The 24,182-nt window shown below is 40.3% G+C and overlaps 1 protein-coding gene across 1 annotated transcript in view; it reads right to left on the bottom strand.

The window, feature by feature from the left end:
• The window catches only part of acbd6 (acyl-CoA binding domain containing 6), an 81,964-nt gene extending 59,532 nt beyond the window's left edge, over window positions 1–22,432 (bottom strand). Inside the window, exons 1-5 of the mRNA XM_034179679.1 lie at window positions 21,977–22,432; window positions 21,798–21,862; window positions 18,366–18,462; window positions 12,170–12,246; window positions 3,852–3,957 (exon numbers count right to left, since the gene is read on the bottom strand). Coding sequence (XP_034035570.1) covers window positions 3,852–3,957; window positions 12,170–12,246; window positions 18,366–18,462; window positions 21,798–21,862; window positions 21,977–22,255 — 624 coding nt within the window. The 5' untranslated portion in view covers window positions 22,256–22,432. The remainder of the gene's footprint in view (window positions 1–3,851; window positions 3,958–12,169; window positions 12,247–18,365; window positions 18,463–21,797; window positions 21,863–21,976) is intronic.
• Between the last annotated feature and the right edge of the window lie 1,750 nt (window positions 22,433–24,182).

The following is a 24,182-nucleotide window of genomic DNA, read 5'->3' as shown; positions in this document are numbered from 1 at the left end:
AGAACAGATCAGCCAATTCAGTCAGTGTTTACAAATCATACAGCTGTGAACAAAAGGTCCAGCTGTCTACCGTCTAAATATCAGAATGTGGAAGAAATGTGACAGAAATGATGATGAAACAAGTCTTATAAATACCTAAGTAGATCGATACAGTACAAATCCCCTGCCTCATTTAGCAACACAAACTGATGCTGATCAGACATTGCTGATGTGAAACCTGACCACTGCCCTCTGCTGGTTACCACTGCACACTACCGGTGAGCAGACACATAAAGCTCTTTTCTGCCTTTGACTGGCAAATTACCTACTTATACGAAGAAAAACTGAAGTAAGAGTGGCGGCCAGTGAGACATTTGTTCATATTGATATTGAATCGAGAACAGATGAATGGATTTCAGGGTTAATGTGAAACAAGAGCCACAACAATGTGTGTGTACAAATTACACTGCAACCTACAGTGGTGAGGTTGCAGACTGCATAATCCTGCTGTGGGTCATGATAATAGGTTCCATTCACATTTTCTCTTCTTTTGCAATGGGAATTAATTACCCCTAGTCTTCTTACATTATAGGATTTAATTTAACTCTGTCCTTCGGTAGAAAAAACCCCACAAAAATATAGAAAGCATGCAGATTTTACACACACGTAGCGTCAAATGGATGCGGAGTCTCTCTCTCGACATATCAGCGAAGTACTGCTAAGTGACCGTGATATCAAAGCAAGAGCACCGTGGCGCTTTTACAAGTAACTCTATGACAGGTGTTTGGCTGTATTTTTCCTCTGCCTGCTGCTGTATGTGAACTCAGACTGAGTTAAAAAAAAAAGTGAGACAGAGAGCACAAATTAAAGGTAAACAAAAATGTAAATCAGTCAAACAAAACATTAATTGTTGAGCTGTAAAGCACAAGTAAACATGGACAAATGGCAGCAAAAGCTTCCTTAGTCTACCTTTCTGTAGCTGCATGAATGTGTGTGCAGCTATTTGCAGACCCTAAATCGAACCTTGTGATACGTACTTTGTATGATTATCCAGCTCACAAAAATGAGGGTTCTCAAACTTGTTCCCTGCACAAGCACAAGCCTGCACGAGCAACCAGACAGTGCATTGGGGGATCTTCTTTTTTCTTACATCTTCTGGTCACATTACAAAAGGCTAAATATGCCCCTTTGGAGATGCTGTATAAACACGGAGGCCTACATGAGGGTGCATGCTCCCACACAGATAAGAAGGGCTTGTGCTAAGCTTATGATTAATTATTTAATTCTATGATAATAAACAGAAGGTTATGAATGCTATATTCATTATTTGCTTATGACCCTAAATCAGTTTTTTTCAAACTTTTCATACCAAGGATGACTTAATAATAATATTAGTAAAAAGAAAAAAAAAAATCTTGCAGACCTCTTAACTCTCCAAATATCTAAAAACAATTGCTTACCATAAGAACAGTCTATTACTATCTTTGGACTTTGGAATTGTTATTAAACAGTCTGAGAAACACTTTTATGTTACAAAATGATCATTTAAAATTTGATATTTTAGCAATATTAGGGGTGTAACAAATCACAAAGGCCACGTGATTTGGAGCAGATACGTTTTTTTATGTTATGGATCAGATAATTTTTTTGGATAAGGAAAAAAAAAAACAGACAAATTATTCTGTGCTTTCCATTTTTAAAAAATGAACTTAATGAGCAAAAAACAAAAAAACAAAACAAAAAAAAAAACCCAAAAACAAACAAAGCTTGTCTATGTTCCTGAACAAAAACAAGGTGTTAAAATGTTTTACATAATATATTGAAATAAAACTACTTCATTGTCATATTTTGAATGAATTTATGCCCGAATGAATGAATTTGTGCCTGAAAGGGTGTAGGCAGAAGCAAAAGCTTATAAACACCCACCTCTTAACCAAAAAAGTAAAAACGAATATTAAAGTGCAATAACAGTATCAGTCAGAAGAAGAAGATGATGATCTGTTTTATTCATGTTCTATACCCGCATGTTCCAATTAAGGGTAGCGGGAGCGGCTGGAGCCTTTCCCAGCAGTCACTGGGCAACAGGTAGAGTACACCCTGGACAGGACGGAAGACTATCACACGGCCTGATCTAAATTTGTAACTTCTAATTCTTTAAAAAAAAAAAGATCATGTCTGGTAAAAGGGTAAGAATGATAACTATTTGTAACCCTTTCAGGATAAATACAGTTGTCCTACCACCACTGATACAAATTAATTCAGGACCAGTGGAGCCAATGCTGGGAAAAATTCAGGAACTTCTTCAGTTATTTCTTGGAACTACAGACTTTCTGCCAGCTCGGTTGTGCAAGCGCATTGAGCACAACACTGTTGAGTAAGCTCAAGACCACACAGGGCAGTGACGGCAGACACTTCACCCTCAACTCTCAATGTATTTTTAGAGATTCTGTCGGTTTCAGATCCAGATATGTGTCGAGCCTGCAGGTAGCGGCACAAGGCTGTTTTTGTAATGTTTTAATAAGCTGCGTGAAAACGCAGCATTTCTTTCAGTCACACTTTTAACCGCAACTGCTTTGACAACAGACAGTTCATCCTGCGCTCCTTTGAATTCAAAGAGAGATTCTTACTTTATTTGGATCCATACGTGCACTGAGCAAGCACCAAGCCATCTCTCCAGCAGAGCACGAGGCTGTTTTTAACAAGCTATGTTCATGACCGAAGTACATGCATATGACTCAGTGTGACTCAGTGTGATTTTATAGCTACTGCATCAAAATGACCAACTGTCACTTTAAAAACAAGTCACCATGAACAAAAATCACACTTATGTAAACTCTGCAATTAATCTGCGGAGCGGTCCATACGGATCACGGAATAACTGTGATTCAAAGTAACATATTCATGTACCACTAATGGTCACTCACAGATCACTCTGAGGTAGGCTACCTTAAGTCCAACACAATGTAGCTTTAAGTTCTTTTATCAGATGCATTCCTGCACAGAACAGAGACCCTGCTGCTCATTTGATTTACTGATAGTTTTAAAATGCAACTGTAGACCCACCTGTTTACCTTGTATTTTTACTTTCTTGTTTTTATTTTGACTTATTTTAATTTAATATTTATTCAACTCAAGCTTTATTTCTAAAGCATGTTTAAAACAACAACAGTCGACCAAAGCACTGTACATAATTAAAAAATGGGCACCAAGTTACCCCGAATCATAAATAAAAGAATTAAAAATAACAATAAAATTACAACAGGCAATAAAACAGATAAAAAACAACGTAAAATAAACAGTAAAAAGTAGTAGGAAATAATTTAAGCACACAGCACACAGGCAACAGTGGTAAGGAAAAACTCCCTCCGAAGATATTGAGGAAGAAACCTCAAGCAGACCAGACTCAAAGGGGTGACCCTCTGCTTGGGCCATGCTACTGAAAGAGTAGAAATAAGATAAAATTTGTCAGCATTAAGCAACAGGAAAAACAGAAGGAATACTAAAGTGAAACAGAGATGTAACTGCTCATTTAGGAAATGCCAGAGAAAAGAAATAGGTTTTTAAAGAGGCTTTAAAAGTCTAGGGACAGGGATGATTCTTACTTTGATGTTTTTATTTTGATTTAATTCTGCACTTTTGTGTAAAGCACTTTGCGACTATCTGTGAAAAGTGCTATGGAAGTTAACTACTTATTTACAGATTTGCTAAAGAACAAACTACTTACTTCTGTCTCCTGACAGGGCTGAATACAGATCCTACAATTCTATAGTCTGTCTCTCACCTGCTGTTCAGCTAGTATTAATTAAAATCATTCTCACATGCCAACACTGCAGTGTTCCTTGACATATTTTAGCACGATATTTTGCAGTTACCTCTTCATCTTTAACATTGACATCCACTTTCTTGGAGCCAATGGCCTTGCTGACGTGGTCGATATTGTTTTCTCTGCAATAGTCAAAGATGTTCTTGTCCTCCTCTCTAAGATTGAAAGAGAAATAAAGAGAAAGGAAAAAAGCAGATGGTGTCAACTTTATCTGAAGTGTGATGTGTGCCCACTCATGCGAACATGCCATTCTGAATACCATGTATGTGGTCATAAGGCAAACTTTAAAACAAACAAATATGTCTCTTATGCAGGCAGCAGCCCCACATGCCGGACCCCACTGGACCTTCGATACAACCCATACACAATCACACCACCTCTGATTGTATCTGTCTCTAATCACCTCCTGACATTGTGGACCGCAGAGGCTACTGGGGGAGGCAGAATGCATCGGTGGTGGTGCTGTTGGGTGGGGAGAAGGAGCCAAATCTCATTTAGAGCTTTACGCCTTCCCCTCCCTCTTCTCCATGCTAGCCATTAAGATTAATTGAATTTAGTGCGCTATTGTCTGACGGAAACACCACATACTCACAGCTTTACCGCTCTCATGCAGTACCGTCAGTCATCCTCAAGGCCAAACAACATAATCCCCGTTTCTGCAGCAATGCACGCCCCACAGCATGCAGACACCAAGTTCTGTTTAGCTCTGAAGAGCATAGTTATGGCCAATTTTCTACCTAAGATTATTGAAATTGTACCTTAATATGATTTTTAAGTCTTCAGTAATCTGTTTAATGAAAACAAAGTTAACGGTTATAAAAATGCAGGCACAAAAGTCATTTTTAAAAGGAAAAGGCTATAAAAAAAAGGTCTCAGGCAAGTTGGCAAGCAATGACTACTGTTATTTTCATTCTGAACTTGTTGATCTTCCTTTTTTAACCTTTACCTGAATGATAATTTATTATACAAAATAACAGAAACTAGTATCAAGACATCCACATGATTATAGTGAGACCAGCTAATTTTTCAGCTTTACATCAGAGGTCAGATATTTTTTGGCTCAGGAACGCAAATGCCTATGCAGGAAACAGTGTTTCAATATCTCATCTAGTTTTTAAGATGTGGTCATTAATGTATTTTAAACAATGATCTCTGATTTAACTTTGACTTGTAGATATAGCGACGAACTGTGTTAACTGACAATGGTTTTCTGAAGTGTTCCTGAGCCCACGCATAAGATCCTTTACACAATGATGTCGGTTTTTATTGCAGTGCCACCTGAGGGATCGAAGGTCACGGGCATTCAATGCTGGTTTTCAGCCTTGCCGCTTACATGTAGAAATTTCTCCAGATTCTCTGAATCTTCTGATTATATTATGGACTTTAGATGATGGAATCCCTAAATTCCTTGCAATTGAACATTGTGAAACATTGTTCTTAAACTGTTGGACTATTTTTTCACACAGTTGTTCACAAAGTGCTCCTTGCCCCATCTTTGCCTGTAAATGGTTGAGCCTTTTGCAGATGCGCCTTTTATACCCAATCATGACATTTACAATTAGTGTCCTCAGTTCCCAAACGCTAATTGAGTGTTGTTAGAAGGAAAGGTGATGTAACACAGTGGTAAATATTCCACTGTCCCAGCTTTTTTGAAACCTGTTGCAGGCATCCATTTCAAAATGAGAAAATATTTGCACTAAAACAATAAAGTTTATCAGTTTGAACATTAAATATCTTGTCTTTGTGGTGTATTCAGTTGAATATAGGTTGAAGAGGATTTGTAAATCATTGTATTCTGTTTTTATTTACATTTTACACAACATCCCAACTTCACTGGAATTTGGTGTATCTCATATGTACTGCCTGGCAAACTGTAGGTGCTATTTTACATCTTATTTTTGAGAAAATCCTTCTCTGCTCCTTGGCGATGCAACAGACAAAAGTTCCACTGTGCACAGTTTGTTCAATCACAGTCACAAAAGTCTATAACTCATTCAGAGATCTTTGGGTGTCTTGGTGGCTTCCCTCATTTGTGTCGCTCTTGCATGGTCACACAGTTTTTGAGAATTACCCACTCCAGACAGATTTACTATATCATACTATTGTTTCTTTTGTAATAATTGCTGAAAATGATGTTCCACATATCCATGGACCTAAGTGTACACTTCTGTAATATGTGCATATCTGGACAACCTGTGTTTATGTCGTAATATGTCCCAAGGCCAAGTGTGAGACAAAGAGCAAAGCAGCTGCATTACAAGCACCACCTTTTACAGTTTCCTCTGAGGAAAGATTTTTAACACCGACATTTCCCCAAGTTTTGTTCTTTAATGAATCGCTGTACTTCCTTTTCTTCAGTGTTTCCATCAACATGCTTTCTCACTCTCGTGTCTCTCATTCCGCCCCTCCTTCTTTGCAACATTTACTCATCAGCCTGTGATGAATGATGAAGAACTCATTACACTTTTATCCCCGTCCCATTTATGTATGAGCACGTTCATTTGCATATGCCTGATTACCACCGTTATGTTTATTCATGATTTTCCAGGCACAGCCACACCCACTTCCTTGTCTGATGGCCATGGTGACCCCATGTGTCCCTGACACGTGGCCGCCATCCATCTCCTGCGGCAACTAATCAATAGGCCAGCTCATCAGTCTTTAGTCGATGGTCGGACAGGGGTGGTTTGATGGGATTATGACGCATGGCCACATACATAAAGTACAAGCACACCCACCTCGTCCACACAGTGAGTGTTTAGAACATACACAAGCATTAAAATGAGCCATCAGCAGGCTATAGTCAGTATCACGGAAACTGTATGCATGAACCCACCCACAAACACAGGAAAAACAAAGTAATGATTAATGTGGGTACCATAAATGAAGTGGCAGCAAGTGTTGCAATGTATGCTGGGAAGGTTACAAGCTACTCTGTCAACACAACAGCTGGAGTATCAAAGACACTGTGTGCATTTGTGTTTCTGTGAGGGTGCCAGACATACATGCTACCATTCTGGCATACCAACAGACATGTCCTTCATCCATCTGACTGCACAGAACTCCACAGGTGGAGAACAATCACCGACCTGAGCTACACAGACACACACACGCACCTTTTCTTACAGCCCCTGATAAGAAACAATGAAGACAGCACTAGATCGAACACAATGATGGGACAATACAGCTTTTTCTTTATCATTTAAAATTCTGATTCCTCAAATTTTTACCTGAGGCCAAAATACGGTAATCGGGTATTACAAAGACTTTGTGTCTGTGTGTTCATCTGTCTGTGCTCAGCCCAAGTCCAGTTCTATTAACTGCCAGGGTCTTCAAATTCACAGGAAGCATTCTTGGGGCACAGACCTTAGACAAGTTCAAAGATGGCTAACCTTGACCTATTTTAAGTGATAAAAAGGTCACATTCTTTCATTGATTACATGCTCATACAGCTGAGGGTACTTTACCATTGCCTTTTTTTTTTTTTTTGTATCAGTTTCATCATCATCATCATCATCAGGCTGGACTATTGTAATTCATTATTATCAGGTTGTCCTAAAAGTTCCCTAAAAAGCCTTCAGTTAATTCAAAATGCTGCAGCTAGAGTACTGACGGGGACTAGCAGGAGAGAGCATATCTCACCCGTGTTGGCCTCTCTTCATTGGCTTCCTGTTAATTCTAGAATAGAATTTAAAATTCTTCTTCTTACTTATAAGGTTTTGAATAATCAGGTCCCATCTTATCTTAGGGACCTCGTAGTACCATATTACCCCATTAGAGCGCTTCGCTCTCAGACTGCAGGCTTACTTGTAGTTCCTAGGGTTTGTAAGAGTAGAATGGGAGGCAGAGTCTTCAGCTTTCAGGCTCCTCTCCTGTGGAACCAGCTCCCAATTCAGATCAGGGAGACAGATACCCTCTCTACTTTTAAGATTAGGCTTAAAACTTTCCTTTTCGCTAAGGCTTATAGTTAGGGCTGGATCAGGTGACCCTGGACTATCCCTGGGTTATGCTGCTTTAGACGTAGACTGTGGGGGGGTTCCCATGGTGCACTGTTTCTTTCTCTTTTTGCTCTTTATGCATCACTCCGCATTTAATTATTAGTGATCGATCTCTGCCCCCCTCCACAGCATGTCTTTTTCCTGGTTCTTTCCCTCAGCCCCAACCAGTCTCAGCAGAAGACTGCCCCTCCCTGAGCCTGGTTCTGCTGGAGGTTTCTTCCTGTTAAAAGGGAGTTTTTCCTTCCCACTGTAGCCAAGTGCTTGCTCACAGGGGGTCGTTTTGACCGTTGGGGTTTTTCATAATTATTGTATGGCCTTGCCTTACAGTATGGAGCGCCTTGGGGCAACTGTTTGTTGTGATTTGGCGCTATATAAAAGAAAAGTTGATTGATTGATTGATCATAATAAAATCGAAATTACTGTCTCAGAGCCTCAAGACACATCTTTACTGTTATTGTTTAAATTCCAGATATTTCAACGAAAATAAAGTTAAACTCAAAATAAAATAAAAATTTAGTTTAACACAGTTAATGTGTTTAACTACTGTTAAGTGTTATATAAACGCTTTTCTTTCGTGTTGAACACTGATTTCTAAAGTGTGGACCATTAAGGTACAGTAGGTGGGCCATGAGATGTTATTAAAAATACGAATGTATTTGGATTTTTAATAAATGTTTAAAATTACCCAAAAAAACTCATGCTTAGTTTTAAACTGCAATAATAAGTCATAAAACAAAGCTATGGGACTTAAATGATGTGTTACTCTTCATTTGCTTGCCCGTGGAGGCACGTTAACTTCACGAGACCTATTAGGGTGTGCTGTGGTATCTGGCCCAAAGCTGTCCGCAGCAGATCCTTCTGTTAGGTCAGACCACATGGGCCCCACACCCACACACGTCAGCAAGTCTTGGCCGCACAGGACCTTGTTGCTGGATCACTGGTTTTCAGTCTTCTGACCACTTTTGTTAAGTACTGACCACTATAGACTGGGAACATTCCACAAGCGCAGTCAAGAGAAGATAGATGCCACTGATGTCAAGACAGCAAAGCTCCTCACAATGCACGGAGGTTTCTACACAAAGTCCAGCACCTTGAAGCACTCTGAGCAACAGGAAGAGGAAAGGCGAGTATTAGTGAGTGTCAGAACCATGATCCAGGATGAAACAAGGAGCATCCATAAATACATCAGGAAGACGGCCCCCTCGAGATAAGCTGTCACAAGAGTCTCAGACAGCTGAAAACAGACTATGATCAGGAACAGGAGGAGGAGGTATCATGGAAGACCAACCCCCTCCATGGGATGTACCATCAACAGATAGAGGAAATGGATGACGTCAAGAAGTCCTACCAGTGGCTAGAAAAGGCCGACCTAAAGGACAGCACAAAAGCTCTGATCGTGGCAACACAAGAACAGGCCCAAGACACACACAAACACACACACATATTCTTCAGTCTATAGGCATACTTTTTAGCGGTAGTATGGACATGGCAGTGCACCATGGCAGCTTCCATAAGTAGATATGAAGGAATCATGTAGATATGAAGGACTCATATGAAGGACTCATTCCAAGGTAATGAAAACTCATCTTGTCTACACACTAGAGCTTTAATTCATCCTATACTCAGTGTAGATAACAATTAAATAACATCATCCCTAATATAGCCACAATAAGGACTATTTACTGAATTTCTCCAATGCTTTAAGCTTTAGAGTGATGCATTCCTTTTCAAAATAAGATTATATCCTCTTTAAAGTGACTGAAAACATGTCCGAAGCATCTTAAAAGCAGTTCAGACTGGCAGATGCTTAGCTTATCCTTTAAAATAAACACATTTTTAAAAAATGCAAATACTCGTGTCTCAAACAAACAAAACTAATAATTATATCTTCACATTTAAGAAGCTGACACAGGTCAAATTGCATTTCTTAATAACTTTCATAAACAATTCTGTCATTATCAACACAGCTGACAATGATTTTTGTGTTGACTGACTTTTTCAGTTCTAGTGGACAAAAATGCCTCCAGTGTGTAACTGGGTCATTTTTTCAAGGTGAGTGAGAAAATTGCAAATACAGTGATCAAAAACTACTCACTTCCACACTGATCAGCTCAGCAGCCCAGGGATACTGTTAATCAATCCTGCTTTTGTCAATACAGAATCCATCCACACACACGGACTATGACATGGAGATGAGCGGAGAGCAATGCAATTAACTGGCTAACAGGTGCTTAGCTGTTTAATAAGAAGCGGGTCTGTGTGCAAAAGAGGAAATTGGAATGCAGCAGAGCAGTGAGTGTGACAGTTCCGGCAGGTTATGAGCAAATTCAAATGCAATCATTTCAACTCTGTGCGGCAAACTTATGTGTTTGTGTGCACATGTGTGCGCAGGAGTGTGTGGCAAGTTAATGATTTTCCTCTTCCGGGTTTCCCTCGGGGCATCGCTGCGACTCGGCATCGCCAATGGGAGCGTTCTTAGGAATCCTGCTGGTACCTCCCTCCGTCTGCAGTACCCGGCCCATCCTCATCACCCCTCCCACCCCGCACGCTAAACCCCGAAATGCAACGTAATTAAAAAGGGGGGGATTCTATCCACTTTCCTTCAACGCTGTGCATACTAATCACGCAGAGCCATTTAGGAGCAAAACCTACAGGATTCACACATCTCATTTTCATCTGCAAAAGAGCTCTTTTTTCATTGAAATGAAGATGAGGTTTTTAAGCTTGAGTAAGTCTGCCAGGCAAGAGTGAATGGATATATTTCATTATCATAAATCAGAAGTGTGTGCTGTCTCTGGGCACTAACTGCACTTACAGTCGTTGCATATAATCAAATGCAGCATCAAATCCAGTGGTTAACAATACCATGCTCAGGCCGAGGTGACCTAAGCAGCAAGTAAGTGTTGATTCAGAAATGCAGGAAAAAAAAGGCTACGTTGCTTCCAGTATTTTACCAACTGGCGATTGCTTTGGCATCTGAAAACACACTCCAAGAAACAGCTGAATGAATCATTTTCTTTCCTGTTCTCATTTTTAGTCACTGGGTCAACCAATGACCCAAGGCGATGACTGGATATCACAGCAATCCTTAGTTACACATTTCTCTGGGCACGATCCAGCATATAGGTGCCTCAATTTAAGCTCATACGTCCTTTTATGTTACCATATCAACATGGCAGTGCAGCATGATAGCCTCTATCAGGGGGTCCGCTCTCTTGTAGATATGAAGGGATCATTCTAACTTTAAGAACCCACTTTCATTCCTTGTTGGAAGTAATTACACTGTAATTAACAGGGTTATGAATGCTATATTCCATTTGTGGTAATAAACACCTAAATGCTACCCACTGTAGCTGAAATGACTGTCAAACGAGCAGACATTTTTTTTTGTCTGTCAGTCGTGCTACAATATTCAAAATATGGTGCGGGCATGGTATGAAGCGGAGCAGATATGGAGCAGCGACTGTATCATCCCAGGCAGTGTGGTGGCCAAGTGGTCAGTGCACTTGGTTCCAAAAGAAAAAGTTCCTGGTTCACGACCACTTATGCCCATTCTCCAAGCAATGTGGAGTTATGTCAGGAAGGGAATCCCGCATAAAACATGCCAAAACAACATGCTGATCCATATTGGGTCTCCTGTGGTGAATCCGAGAAAAAAAGGGAGAAACAAAAGATGGTGTAGCAACATGGGAGTGGATATGAAGGGCTGGATGTCTTTGGGGTTTTTTGGGGGGGTATGGCATTTTTGTTTTTCAAACAAGTGATTATGTGCTTCTCTGCATATGATCCAGCATGTCGGTACATCAGTGTCGAACACCCGGTGACTGTAGAAGGCAAACCTAATGCCCACATGTCTCCTGGCAGCGGGAGATACTTGGGTTGCCAGGGCTGGTAACAACAAAGACTTTTTTTTCTAAAAAGTCATGATTTTTTATTTAAATCAACTTTTATTGATTTAAATTGACTTTTTTCATTTTTATTTATTTCACTCTTCTAAATGAGAAGAGTGAAATAATATAACAGTATATAAATATCAGTAGTTATAATCTTTATTGACATGTTAAACATAAAGGTGCACATACAACATGTACCATTAATTAATGGTACTAATTTCATATTTCTGTGTTTTTTCTAAGTACTAATTTCGAAAAAAAAATATATATATTTTTTATTTTTATTTTATTTAAATCAGCTGATTTAAATCATACCAGCCCTGTTGGTTACCTTCAATAGGTGGGTTCAATCAGTTGTCTGCCTGTGTGGATGCCAACCGGGACCCTGGTTGGTTCCGTGGTGTGGTGGATGTGACACCAGCGCATGCCCCCAGCCTTGACTCTCATTTTGGTGTGTGTTGATGCTCGGGTGTTACCTGATCTTCTCCTCCTGGTATAGAGAGCTGACAGCTGCACCTCCAAAGACAGATCTCTTCTCTGCTCCTCGTCTTTCCTGTAAGATCAAAAACTAAAGTCATCTAAAAGACACATATGCACAACAAGTAAGAATGCCCCCAGACACTGGTACAACTTAACGATACAACTGCTGAACACAAAATCTGTGCAAACATTACTTTTTCAGTGATCACTCATGGAATCTAGTTCGGCTGTGAGCTGCCATCTGTGGCGTTATATCTCACACATACACAGGCAATGACCTTATTGCTATGTGTGCTTAGCACAAAGCAAAACCTTCATCTATTCGCAATAATTACTTACAATTTTTTTTACCTTGTCTTTATGATCCCAAAACATGACCTCACTAGCCATAAAGAGCACACAGCGTGCAAGAGAACAATATAAAATATATACCTCCTTAATTTGTGACTCCTGTTAATCTTTTCTTAGATTTTTCATAAAATTCCATTATGTTCAGCAGGACTTTATTACGTGCCCTTTTTTCTCACTGACCCCCACAACTCACAAAAGAGCACGCACAAATCTGATTTTAGAAAAATGGGGAAAGTGGAGTGGAGCCTGAAAAGCAAAGGGAAACGACTGTACGTGCACTTTTGGGATGACTTAATTCACTTCGGAAACTCAGAATATTCGCTGATGCACTGGCCCTGCTCCTCTACAATGTAATGTAATATAAAGCCAGCATCTGCTCAACAATTGAGGCCGGAACAAAGGTCAAATTCATGGCTATTATTCTCATTCCTGCTTCTCTGTCTATGCACTCTTACTTAGACCGTTTGACTGAGCTTCCAAAAGAATAGCTGCTGCCATGCTGTGTCGCTTTGTTAACACTAACACAATCAGCTTCTTTTCAGGGGACGTTCGTGTGTTTGCCGGCCTGTCTGCTGGGTTCTCTCCTGGCATTGTGCAGCTGTGGGGCAAAACCAGTGAGGGTGGCCTTTGCAGCACGGCCGAAGAGAAAAGAATGTGTCAGGGTGGGACCTGTGGCTGACAGTAATGCTATTAAACTGACATGAATGTGGAACGAGGAAAAGAAAGAGCAGGGAAGGGCTAAATAAACGAGGAACCAGGTTAAAGAGCTGGGCATATAGCAATAGCAGAGAAAAAAGGAGGTACCACAGATGGAGACAACAAAACAAGAGCAGGAAGGACAACGCAAAACAAGGGCAATACCCTAAATCGAATAATGAACTGCATTCCTATAGTGCTTTTCCATCTGATGCTCAAAATGTTTTACAATGGTGCCTCACATTCACACACAGATGCCAGTGTGCTGCCATGCAAAGTACTGAAGTGAGCACCGGGATTTAAGATTTTACGACATTGCCCAAATTATATTCCTGTATGACAGGGAATCGAACTGAGGATCCTGTGGTCTGGAACCCACCGCTTTAACCTCTAGAGAATCACCTCACAATGACTTGCTAACCTGTGTCACCAAGCAACTTAGCAAGGTAAAATCTACAGAAGTCACAAACCATTAAAACCTTCTGAAGTTCTTCCATCCACAAGGTTTAAGACACTCTGCCTCCATTGGCCACAATTAGAATCAAAATCTGCTCAACAGTGAACATATCTAAGGTTTCAGTGAGGTGATCTTGTGTACAGAGATTCACCTGGATACACAAATTCTTTCTGAAGATAATGCATACACATTGTTTTTCTAGACTTGGCCCCCTGTGACCACAGTTACAATCAAAACATACCCAATATCAAACATGTCACTAAGGTAACATTATGTACCAAGTTTCACCTTGATACACAAAGTCTTTGTGAAGATCACGTGCACGTCACCCACAACATGGATCCATCCACAGAAAGAAGCCCACGAGGGGTGTGTGGGTGGGGGAATCATTTCTTAGATGCATCATGATGTGAACATGGAAAATTATAAACTGATTCACAAATGGCAATAATCATTAATGAGCACTTTTCATGTTCCTTATGTAAACCTGTGTTTCTATTTTTAAGTCTTTTTTACCTGGTAAGGTACTTTTTATGTGAATACATTTGCCATATGGGTTCGTTACAGCTTCTTTTATTGTATAAGCTTTTGGGGGGTGGGGTGGGGGGGCATGCAGTGCAGCTGCAGGTTACGTGCTGCGTGTGTGAGGAAACAGAGGGGGAAAAAACACCTGTTTTTGGACTATATACACACACGACACACCACATAACAAAAAGCATCTAACGACAAGTCCGGGCTACATGTGAACACAGTTTTTACCTTTAAAATAGAAAAAACAAACAAAACGGTGACATGATAGAGTGCTTGTTTGAGCTCCAAAAGAAAATCTCTGCTTTTACCTTCTGAGGTCAACTGAAAGCAGTCTCATTCTATTGTTTCATAAAGGGATAAGAAAGAATCCAAATGAATTATTTACCAAGTATCATGGTTGATCACCTCAAATTTCTCCATGACTATTTTCATTTTAATATGCACTGGGTAGCGCACTGTGGTAGAATGTACGTGTGTGCAGTTCATCTGGCTGTACCCAAAGAGCAATAAAAATAAGCGTACACATGATGAGAAGAGATGGCGCATGCCAACATTTGCGCAGTTTTATGTATTGGCAAATCATTGGCAGTGCAGTCCATTATCATAAAACATGTTCTTGTCATTATTCTGACACAAGTACAAATGCACTTGCATCACAGCTAGTGTTCATGGGCATAGTAATGAGGTGTACATTAAGCATGAAGAAGCTGCAAATGTGAGTCTGACCTTTTTTCTTTTTTGCTGGAGTGGTAACAATCTAAACAGTGTCAGACTGAACCCACACTTACACAGGCAGTTTTAGCAGGTGGTATTGGGGGCAAACCCCCTGGGGTTTAAAATTTAGAATCAGTGAATAAGAGCCATACAAGTGCAAATATGGCTGAGCTGTTAAAAATGTTTTGGAAATAAATCCATTCATGGATCATTACAAATAGTTTGATTTGAAAAGTAACAAGCAGTCACACACACACACACACACACACACACACACACACACACACACACACACACACACACACACACACACACACACACACACACACACACACACACACACACACACACACACACACACACACACACACACACACACACACACACACACAGAGAGAGAGAGGGAGAGGGAGAGAGAGAGAGAGAGAAAATTCTGCATAGAAAAAAGATGCACCGATAAACGATTTATAATCGAATCACTGCCTTCTGAATTATAATCGAATTGAATCGTGAAGTGCGTAAAGATGCCTTCCACTGGCACCAGGGTTGGGTAGGATTACTTTGAAATGTAATCCAAAAGTAATCAGATTACAAGTAATCCAAATGTATGTACATACAGTAGTGTTCAGAATAATAGTAGTGCTATGTGACTAAAAAGATTAATCCAGGTTTTGAGTATATTTCTTATTGTTACATGGGAAACAAGGTACCAGTAGATTCAGTAGATTCTCACAAATCCAACAAGACCAAGCATTCATGATATGCACACTCTTAAGGCTATGAAATTGGGCTATTAGTAAAAAAAAGTAGAAAAGGGGGTGTTCACAATAATAGTAGCATCTGCTGTTGACGCTACAAACTCAAAACTATTATATTCAAACTGCTTTTTTTTTTTTAGCAATCCTGTGAATCACTAAACTAGTATTTAGTTGTACAACCACAGTTTTTCATGATTTCTTCACATCTGCAAGGCATGGAGTCAACCAACGTGTGGCACCTTTCAGCTGTCATTCCACTCCAAGATTCTTTAACAACATTCCACAATTCATTCACATTTCTTGGCTTTGCTTCAGAAACAGCTTTTTTGATGTCACCCCACAAGTTCTCAATTGGATTTAGGTCCGGGGATTGGGCAGGCCACTCCAAAACATTAATTTTGTTGGTTTGGAACCAAGATTTTGCTCGTTTACTAGTGTGCTTGGGGTCATCGTCTTGTTGAAACACCCATTTCAAGGGCATGTCCTCTTCAGCATAAGGCAACATGACCTCTTCAAGTATTTTGACATATTCAAACTGATCCATGATACCTGGTATGCAATATATAGGCCCAACACCATAGTAGGAGAAACATGCCCATATCATGATGCTTGCACCACCATGCTTCACTGTCTTCATTGTGAACTGTGGCTTGAATTCAGAGCTTGGGGGTCGTCTCACAAACTGTCTGCGGACCTTGGACCCAAAAAGAACAATTTTACTCTCATCAGTCCACAAAATATTCCTCCATTTCTCTTTAGGCCAGTTGATGTGTTCTTTGGCAAATTGTAACCTCTTCTGCACGTCTTTTATTTAACAGAGAGACTTTGCGGGGGATTCTTGTAAATAAATTAGCTTCACACAGGTGTCTTCTAACTGTCACAGCACTTACAGATAACTCCAGACTGTCTTTGATCATCCTGGAGCTGATCAATGGGTGAGCCTTTGCCATTCTGGTTATTCTTCTATCCATTTTGATGGTTGTTTTCCGTTTTCTTCCACGCGTCTCTGTTTTTTGTCCATCTTAAAGCATTGGAGATCATTGTAGATGAACAGCCTATAATTTTTGCACCTGTCCTCAGGCTTTCAAAGAGAAAAGCATGTTCAACAGGTGCTGGCTCCTTAAATAGGGGACACCTGATTCACACCTGTTTGTTCCACAAAACTGACAAACTCACTGACTGAATGCCACACTACTATTATTGTGAACACCGCCTTTTCTACTTTTTTTTTTTACTAATAGCCCAATTTCATAGCCTTAGAGTGTGCATATCATGAATGCTTGGTCTTGTTGGATTTGTGAGAATCTACTGAATCTACTGGTACCTTGTTTCCCATGTAACAATAAGAAATATACTCAAAACCTGGATTAATCTTTTTAGTCACATAGCACTACTATTATTCTGAACACTACTGTACATACATGTAATCCACATGTATTCTTTCAAAGTAATCCTACCCAACCTTGTCTGGCACCCACACAGAGTCAGACAGTTTGCACACCCACTCTGCTTTCAGCAACAAAGGTAGAACTGTGTGCTGAATGAGACACATGATTAAATTGGACATGGTAAGCTTTTAAAGGTTTACATAACTGTACACTTTTGTGTTTCAGTGCTTAAAGCTACAGTGTGTAGGATTTAAGGGTGTTTATTGGCAGAAATGGAATGTAGCATCCATAAACTCTGCTCATTAGTGTATAACCTGTAACAATGAATCGTTGTGTTTTCATAAACTTAGAATGAGCCCTTTGTATCCACATGGGAGCGGGCCCCCTCACGGAGGCCACCATGTTGCACTGTCATGTTGATACAGTAGCCCAAAAGGGACATACCTAATCTGCCTTTTGCAGCACGGTCAGAAGACTGAAGAAAAAAAGAAGATGAATCACTGGTTGCTCCCCTGTACACTGGTTGCTAGTGCAGGCTAACAAGTTTGGGAACACTTATTGTGAAATGTAGGATAACATGTATTGTTTATTACAAGAGAAAGCCAAAAAAAAAAAAAAACATAAACATGAAGGGAAACAAAATTGTTACTGGCAGTAACAGCATGCCAAAGGCATTTCCCCACATGGGGAGGTGATGGTCTAGTGGTTAAGCGTTGGGCTTGAGACAAGAGGATCCTCAGTTCAAACCCCAGCCTGACTGGAAAATCACCAAGGACCCTTGGGTAAGGTCCTTAATCCCCAAGTTGCTCCCGTTGTGGAGTGAGCGCCTTGCATGGCAACACCCTGACATAGGTGTGAGTGTGTTTCTGTTAATGGGTGAATGTGAGGCATCACTGTAAAGCGCCTTGAGTGTGTGTGAGGGTGCTGCCATACAAGGCACTCACTACACAATGGGAGCAATAGGGAATTAAAGACCTTGCCCAAGGATCCTTAGTGATTTTTCCAGTCAGGCTGGGGAATGTACATGGCAACACGTCTCTCATGATGCAATCTGACCCACGTAAGCAAACACAAGAGAACTGCAATTTCTTGGAATATTACTTTCCCAAAGTGTCAGTTACTGAAGACAAACACATACTTGTCTCATGTACTTTTCATACAAAATATGCAGTTTCAGAAAAGCCTGAAAGAATATGGCACTGTGACACTGACATCTACTGGCAAATACACTGCATGGCACTCTCAAAAAGACGCCAAGTACAGCTGTTTTGTGATCATCACAGATGTGTAAATTTACCTTATAGCTGCCTTCAGGGTCTAATGAATTAACACAGGATATGTACTCCCTCATGGCCTGCTCCACCTCCATGTCTCCAAGCTGTTTCCAGGCATGCCTGCAACAGTAACGGCAACACCATGAATTGAAAGCTTAGACCCATTTAGAGATCTGTCTGGATCACACACACTCCATGTTTTTCCAGTTCTGTCAGATCTTCACACAGCTAAACAAGAGCAATCTGAGATTTCTGATATTCGCCAAGGGTTGCTGAAGACTCAAAATAAAAGCTATGCGATTCACATCATGACACGGACTTTACCTGGATCCAGATTCCACAACACAATGCAATGATTGCAAACTGATCCAGAATGGTCAAAATGTTGCAATTTGACATTTAACTCGCAAGCTGTAACAAAACAGTGTCTTCCTGATCTTGGTTCTGTGCGGTAGTTTTAAAGCATTTATAAAGTGAAATCTTGATCCAGAATCCGGATCCGGATCACATCCAAAATTTAATGGCGTAATATCCATCTGTGGTGAAAATTTCATCAAATCCGTGGAGCAGTTTTGACGTAATCCTGCTAACAGACAGACAAATAAATACTTAAATAAATAAATAAATAAGTAAATACAGAAAAATCTGATGATTTTATTATGTCCTTGGCGGACATAATAATACAGTCAGGTGTGGTGAGCCCTCAAGAATCGCATTACACCAGACTTTGTAAACTTAGTATAGTCAGAACAGGGAAATGGAAAACAGGCAGAGCAAGTGGGTGCATCTGTGGCAAAAGAAATTTAAAAACCACATTCTGAAATGCACAAATGGTCACATTCCTAGTTTGATTTCTAAGTTGGCCAGCCTGTGCTGCCTGTCTCTTTCCTTATTTCTTCACTGTGATTAAAAAAAAAAGCCATAAAAAGAAATATGCTGGACAAGTGCCCTCCAGTAGCAAGGTTGAAAATCACTGCACTAGGAGTCTTACTATATATTGTAGCCCAATACATTTCAACACAAAAATGTCACAATATACACTCTGAAGCTGAAAAAAAGACTTGTTATATAAAGCCCATAAATACAAACATTGTCAGCTGCCATCCAGGACCCTGGGTGATCCATGGTATGGTGAATGTGGTGATGTGCGGCACCCATGCACAGAGCTTAGCAACAAAACAATCATGACAATGGATCACCATAAAATTTAAGGTGGTAATTAAAAGGCTTGGGCAGTACGGTGACTTAGTAGAGCTGAGGAAATTCATCATACAAAAGGTTACCTCACTGAGGGTTATAGTTTTGCTTATACTTATAGCAAGTTGACAAAATAAAGACACAGAGAGCTCAGTTGATATGACATCACTGGGGGCTTCATTGCTGGCTAGCTTTGATTAGCTTCATACTTTCACAAAATGTTAATTTTCCCAGTAAACACCATACAAAATTTCAGCTTTATATATACACATTATGTTTGGTATACTGGGCTTTGAGAATGGGCTGTGACGCAGATTGTATTTTAAAACAAGTTGTACAGAAAACTTTCCATAAGTTATTACATCTGAATTATTCATGGACGTTATCTTCAAGACTACTTAAGTACAAGATGTCTTCAACTCCTGTAAGATGGCCAGTGTTGTGTAATTTCTGTGATGAATGTTAGCATAAAATGATAAAATGAAAGTGGTGACGGAAGGAGTCAGACATATCGATGAGAGAATTATTTCTGGTTAAAACAGAAAACAGAAATAGATGCACCTGGAGAAGTTCGAAAAAGGTACAACATGCAATGTACCACCAGAGCCTTCTGTCTTTCCATTCTCAGTCAGAACCACTGTAAGGACCTTTGCCGTAACAAAAACAAAATCAGAATACAAATATGGCCTTTAGCTAGTCAGGGTCATGATTAGATGTTTAGTTGTAAAATTGGAGAAAGACAACCAGGACGGGGATGGCCCTAGGCCAGTATGCCCTACCTCACAGGCATGCGGAAATCATCTTTCCTCCACATACAGTTGCATATTTGTCATGTTTAATTTGCTAACTGTTTTTTTTGTTTTTTTTAATTGTGCTTTGGAGCAGTTTCAGGCCTCTCTATCTTCACACTGAAGCACAGCAGATCTTTCAAATTTATAGTATTTATCAAGTTGTAGTACTAGTTTGATGGCTAAGTAGATACATTAAAATAAATAAAAAAAATCATGCCTATATTTCTAATGCATATTGTTCATGTATGACCAAATATGCCATAAAGACAATATTACTGCTTTCTATTGCACGTTGGAAGTCGATAATTCAGAGTTGGTATTTCCAGCATCTGATCTAAATGTGTTTTAGTACATCTGCCCAGGAAAAGGACATCAAGCTCTTTCTGCAATATTTTTCATTATCAGCCTTGGGAGGAGGACTGTCATGTGTTTGCGATCCACTGCCAATCTAACAGCAATACCAAGATCCACAACCCAAGTCAAGAGCTGTCAGATACATTTATCCAGTGGCTTCGCATGTTGAAAGATCACAAACTCTCAAAGTGCGCAATTTCGTCCGAGATGTGTGAGGGACAATTTCTGGTTTCCTGGGAGAATTGTTGTAATTTTTGTCATTCTTTGTGTGGGAATCTGCAGTATCCCAATCACCATATCTTTCCCAGATGAGTTGCTGCCAAATGGAGCATCACAAAAATTACTTGTATGAACCACTTTCCTTCTTTTCAGACCAGTTAATTTTGGTAAAAATGCGAGTCCCTTCGGCTGCTCCCTTGTTTTCACTCGGGATCGCCACAGCAGATTCAAGGTGAAGCTGCATGTTGAATTGGCACAAGTTTCACACTGGACACTCTTCCTGACGCAAATCCACAATGCATCGATAAATATGACATGAGTCAGTTTTGAACCGGGAACTTTCCGCACTAAAACCAAGCACGCTAACCACTTGTCCACCACCCCTGCACCAGACCAGTTAATTTGGATGAATCAATCAAAAAAGAGGCACCTTCTGTGTCCTCCATTGCAGTCGCCTTTACCAAAAAAGATATGCACCGATTTTCACGCCAAAAATCATAGTGCATTGTTGGAAAATCACAGTGCATTTACGGAAATACAAAGCCACTGGATTGCATAAAACACAACATATAAGTAAAAAGTAACTCAAAGATTATTCTTTTATTTCTTACTATTTGCACCATCATGTGGCTGTAACATGAGATGGATGACCTCAGTTGTCACAGATCTTGCCCAAGTGTCCGACTTGTAATTCTGACTTGAATGGCAGTTGCACTCCAGTTGAAAAAATAAAAAAAAGTTTTTCATTCGGCCGCCCTGGTGAAATTTGCTTGTGCTGCCCCTGCAAAACTACAGTGCCAATATTAAACTGGAATTTTCAAAAAGAATCAAAGTTAAAAATGACATAAAAAAAAAAAAAAATCACAGTTATAACAACCAATTCTGGGTACGTACCATTTTCTCTGTCCTTCAAAATCAAAAAAGCCAGGCTTTGGTGCGTTGCACTTCCCCACTTTGACCTGTGAACACAACAAGAACACCATTTGTTCAGCTTATCCACCTGCATTTCCAATCAGCCTTTAAATCACTTCTAAATCTCACACAGCCAGTGGCCTCCCCGGCCGGTGCTGTACCTGTTTGTACCGAGCGTACAGGTACAGCAGCTGCTCCCTGCCGGCTGTCTGGACCAGATCTCTGACCCGCTCGGCTGCGGAGTCAAACTCTTGCTCCAGGTCCTCCCCCTCCAGCCGCTCTGCCATTTCCATGGCGCTGCAATCAAACTTCCCCAAACCCAGGTCCGAGTCGGAGTCTGAGCCCGCTCCGCCGAGGGGCTCCCCTGTGTCAGGCCGAGCCGGGTCCGTACCCGAACCCGTCGCAGTGTCCGGAGAGGACGACGGTGACCCGGAGGCCATACTCCTTACAGCGAGACGTCGCCGAGCCGAGACGTGTGTCAATATACGTTGATAAATGTCTGGTGGAGATATTCGGAAGCGTTTCAACAACGAATTTTAGTCCGTTATCGCCGAATAATAATATCCGTAATAGTCGGATTTATTTCTACTGTTGGTCCGTTTTTGGTACTGTTACCTAAAAGCGCCGGCTAAAATGAGAGCTATGGGGAAGGTTCCGGATTCCGTTTGTCAACGGTCACCTGGCGCCATGGCAAGAAATGTAAAGAGATTTAAAGAAAAACATTCAAGAATAAAATGCATTTTATTAAATTCAGACCAAAAAGTACAATTATTTAGACGACGTTTAATTGGCGTTGTTTACCTGGTTTAGTGCTTGCTAAAAAGGTCGCAGAGGCGTAGGCAGGAGGGGGGTGATGGGTGGCCTCAGCTCCAACCAGACTTACAGCATAAAAATTGATTTTATTGCTTTGAAGCAAATTTTAAACATTTTTAATAATATCAAAGTTTTGATTAATCATGTCTGAGCCCCTTCTATAACTACTTTGGGGTAGTTGTGTTTCTTTCTGGAGTGCGGCATTTAACATAGCATTTTTGCTGCTGTTTCCTGGCTAGTGGTTATGAACTTTGACTCTGTTTTCTTTGATTTTTATTATGGATTTGTATTTCATGAATAACCTGGTGCTTTCCAGCCTGTCACATAGCCACAGTGTGCGTGATGTGTGTATAGAGCATTAGTGGCGTGTAAGGGGACACCATATGACGATTGGAGGTGGGCATTGGCATGTGCCAGCAATCACGTGGCATTGTGTGACGTGTTTGTTTGTGAGTAGTGATGTGTTTGTGGCAGATAGTGGAGAGTTGGGTAGCGAGTGCTACACGCGCCTCTCAACGGCTCACACATACCTTCTGCATGAGAGGGGATTAACTTTTTACTTCCAGTGTCGTCTTCAGTTTTTCTTGTTGGCTCATTCTGACAGATGAGAAAGAAAATACAGACTGAACAGGGCAAGTTTGTGGAATGTTTAGAAAACATTCACATACAGCAACCATAACAAGCACAGACCCTCTTTGACTTTTATATATTTTTATTGTTTCATGACATTTTGGGGGAAAGTAGGAGGAGGCTAAAAAAAAAATAAGCGCAAAAATGGTTTGCACAGGTATTCAACCTTTATAACACAATAAAGAGCTGGTTTCCATTTTGTGAATACGCATCCAGGAACGTCACAAGAGGGTGACTGAGATGAATCCAGATATTTTTTCATTCTGGACATTCCTATCCTGTACTAATGTTGTACAACAGGAATATTACAGTTGTTTTTGTACATTTCACATCAAACCATGTGCTAGATCACATTCAGTTTCTTTCTTTAAACCAGTCTAAAACCACATTGAGTTTTAAAATGTAATTTTCAAGTGCAACCCAGCGGAGACGGCCGCCCTCGAGCATCCACGGGCAGCCGTGTGCTTCACATGCATGTTTGTCTCAGTTGTAGACTGTGATCTTTCAGGGTGCATATCTCTGAAAGTGACAAAGGGGTTCAAAGTATGATTTAGAATTAGATGGCAGGTCATGATATTTATAGGGTAAATCTTTGTAATGGACAATAAAAATTGGAGAGGGGGGGGTTGCTTTGTACATACTTTATTTTAAAACTTTTAAACTGTATGCTCATAGTACATTAATTACAATTTATTTGGGTATTTACTATTACTGATTCAACAGTGTTCTTTTAATCTCCATTTCTCCAAGTAAAACCAGTTGCATTAGGAAGGGCATCCAGCGTAAAACTTGTGCCAAATCCAAATGTGGATCTCTGATGGATCTACTGTGAAGCTCCCAAAGGGAAAACAACACCAACTTATTTATAATGTAAATCTTCAGGTCAGAAGTCTTCAGGGAGCTCCTGTCTGCTGGGGAAAGAGC

This window comes from Thalassophryne amazonica, chromosome 10 (assembly GCF_902500255.1).
Source record: "Thalassophryne amazonica chromosome 10, fThaAma1.1, whole genome shotgun sequence".
NCBI classification, from domain to species: Eukaryota; Metazoa; Chordata; class Actinopteri; order Batrachoidiformes; family Batrachoididae; genus Thalassophryne; species Thalassophryne amazonica.
The sequence above is the reverse complement of the archived record's forward strand: the minus strand, read 5'-3'. Positions and strand labels throughout refer to the sequence as shown.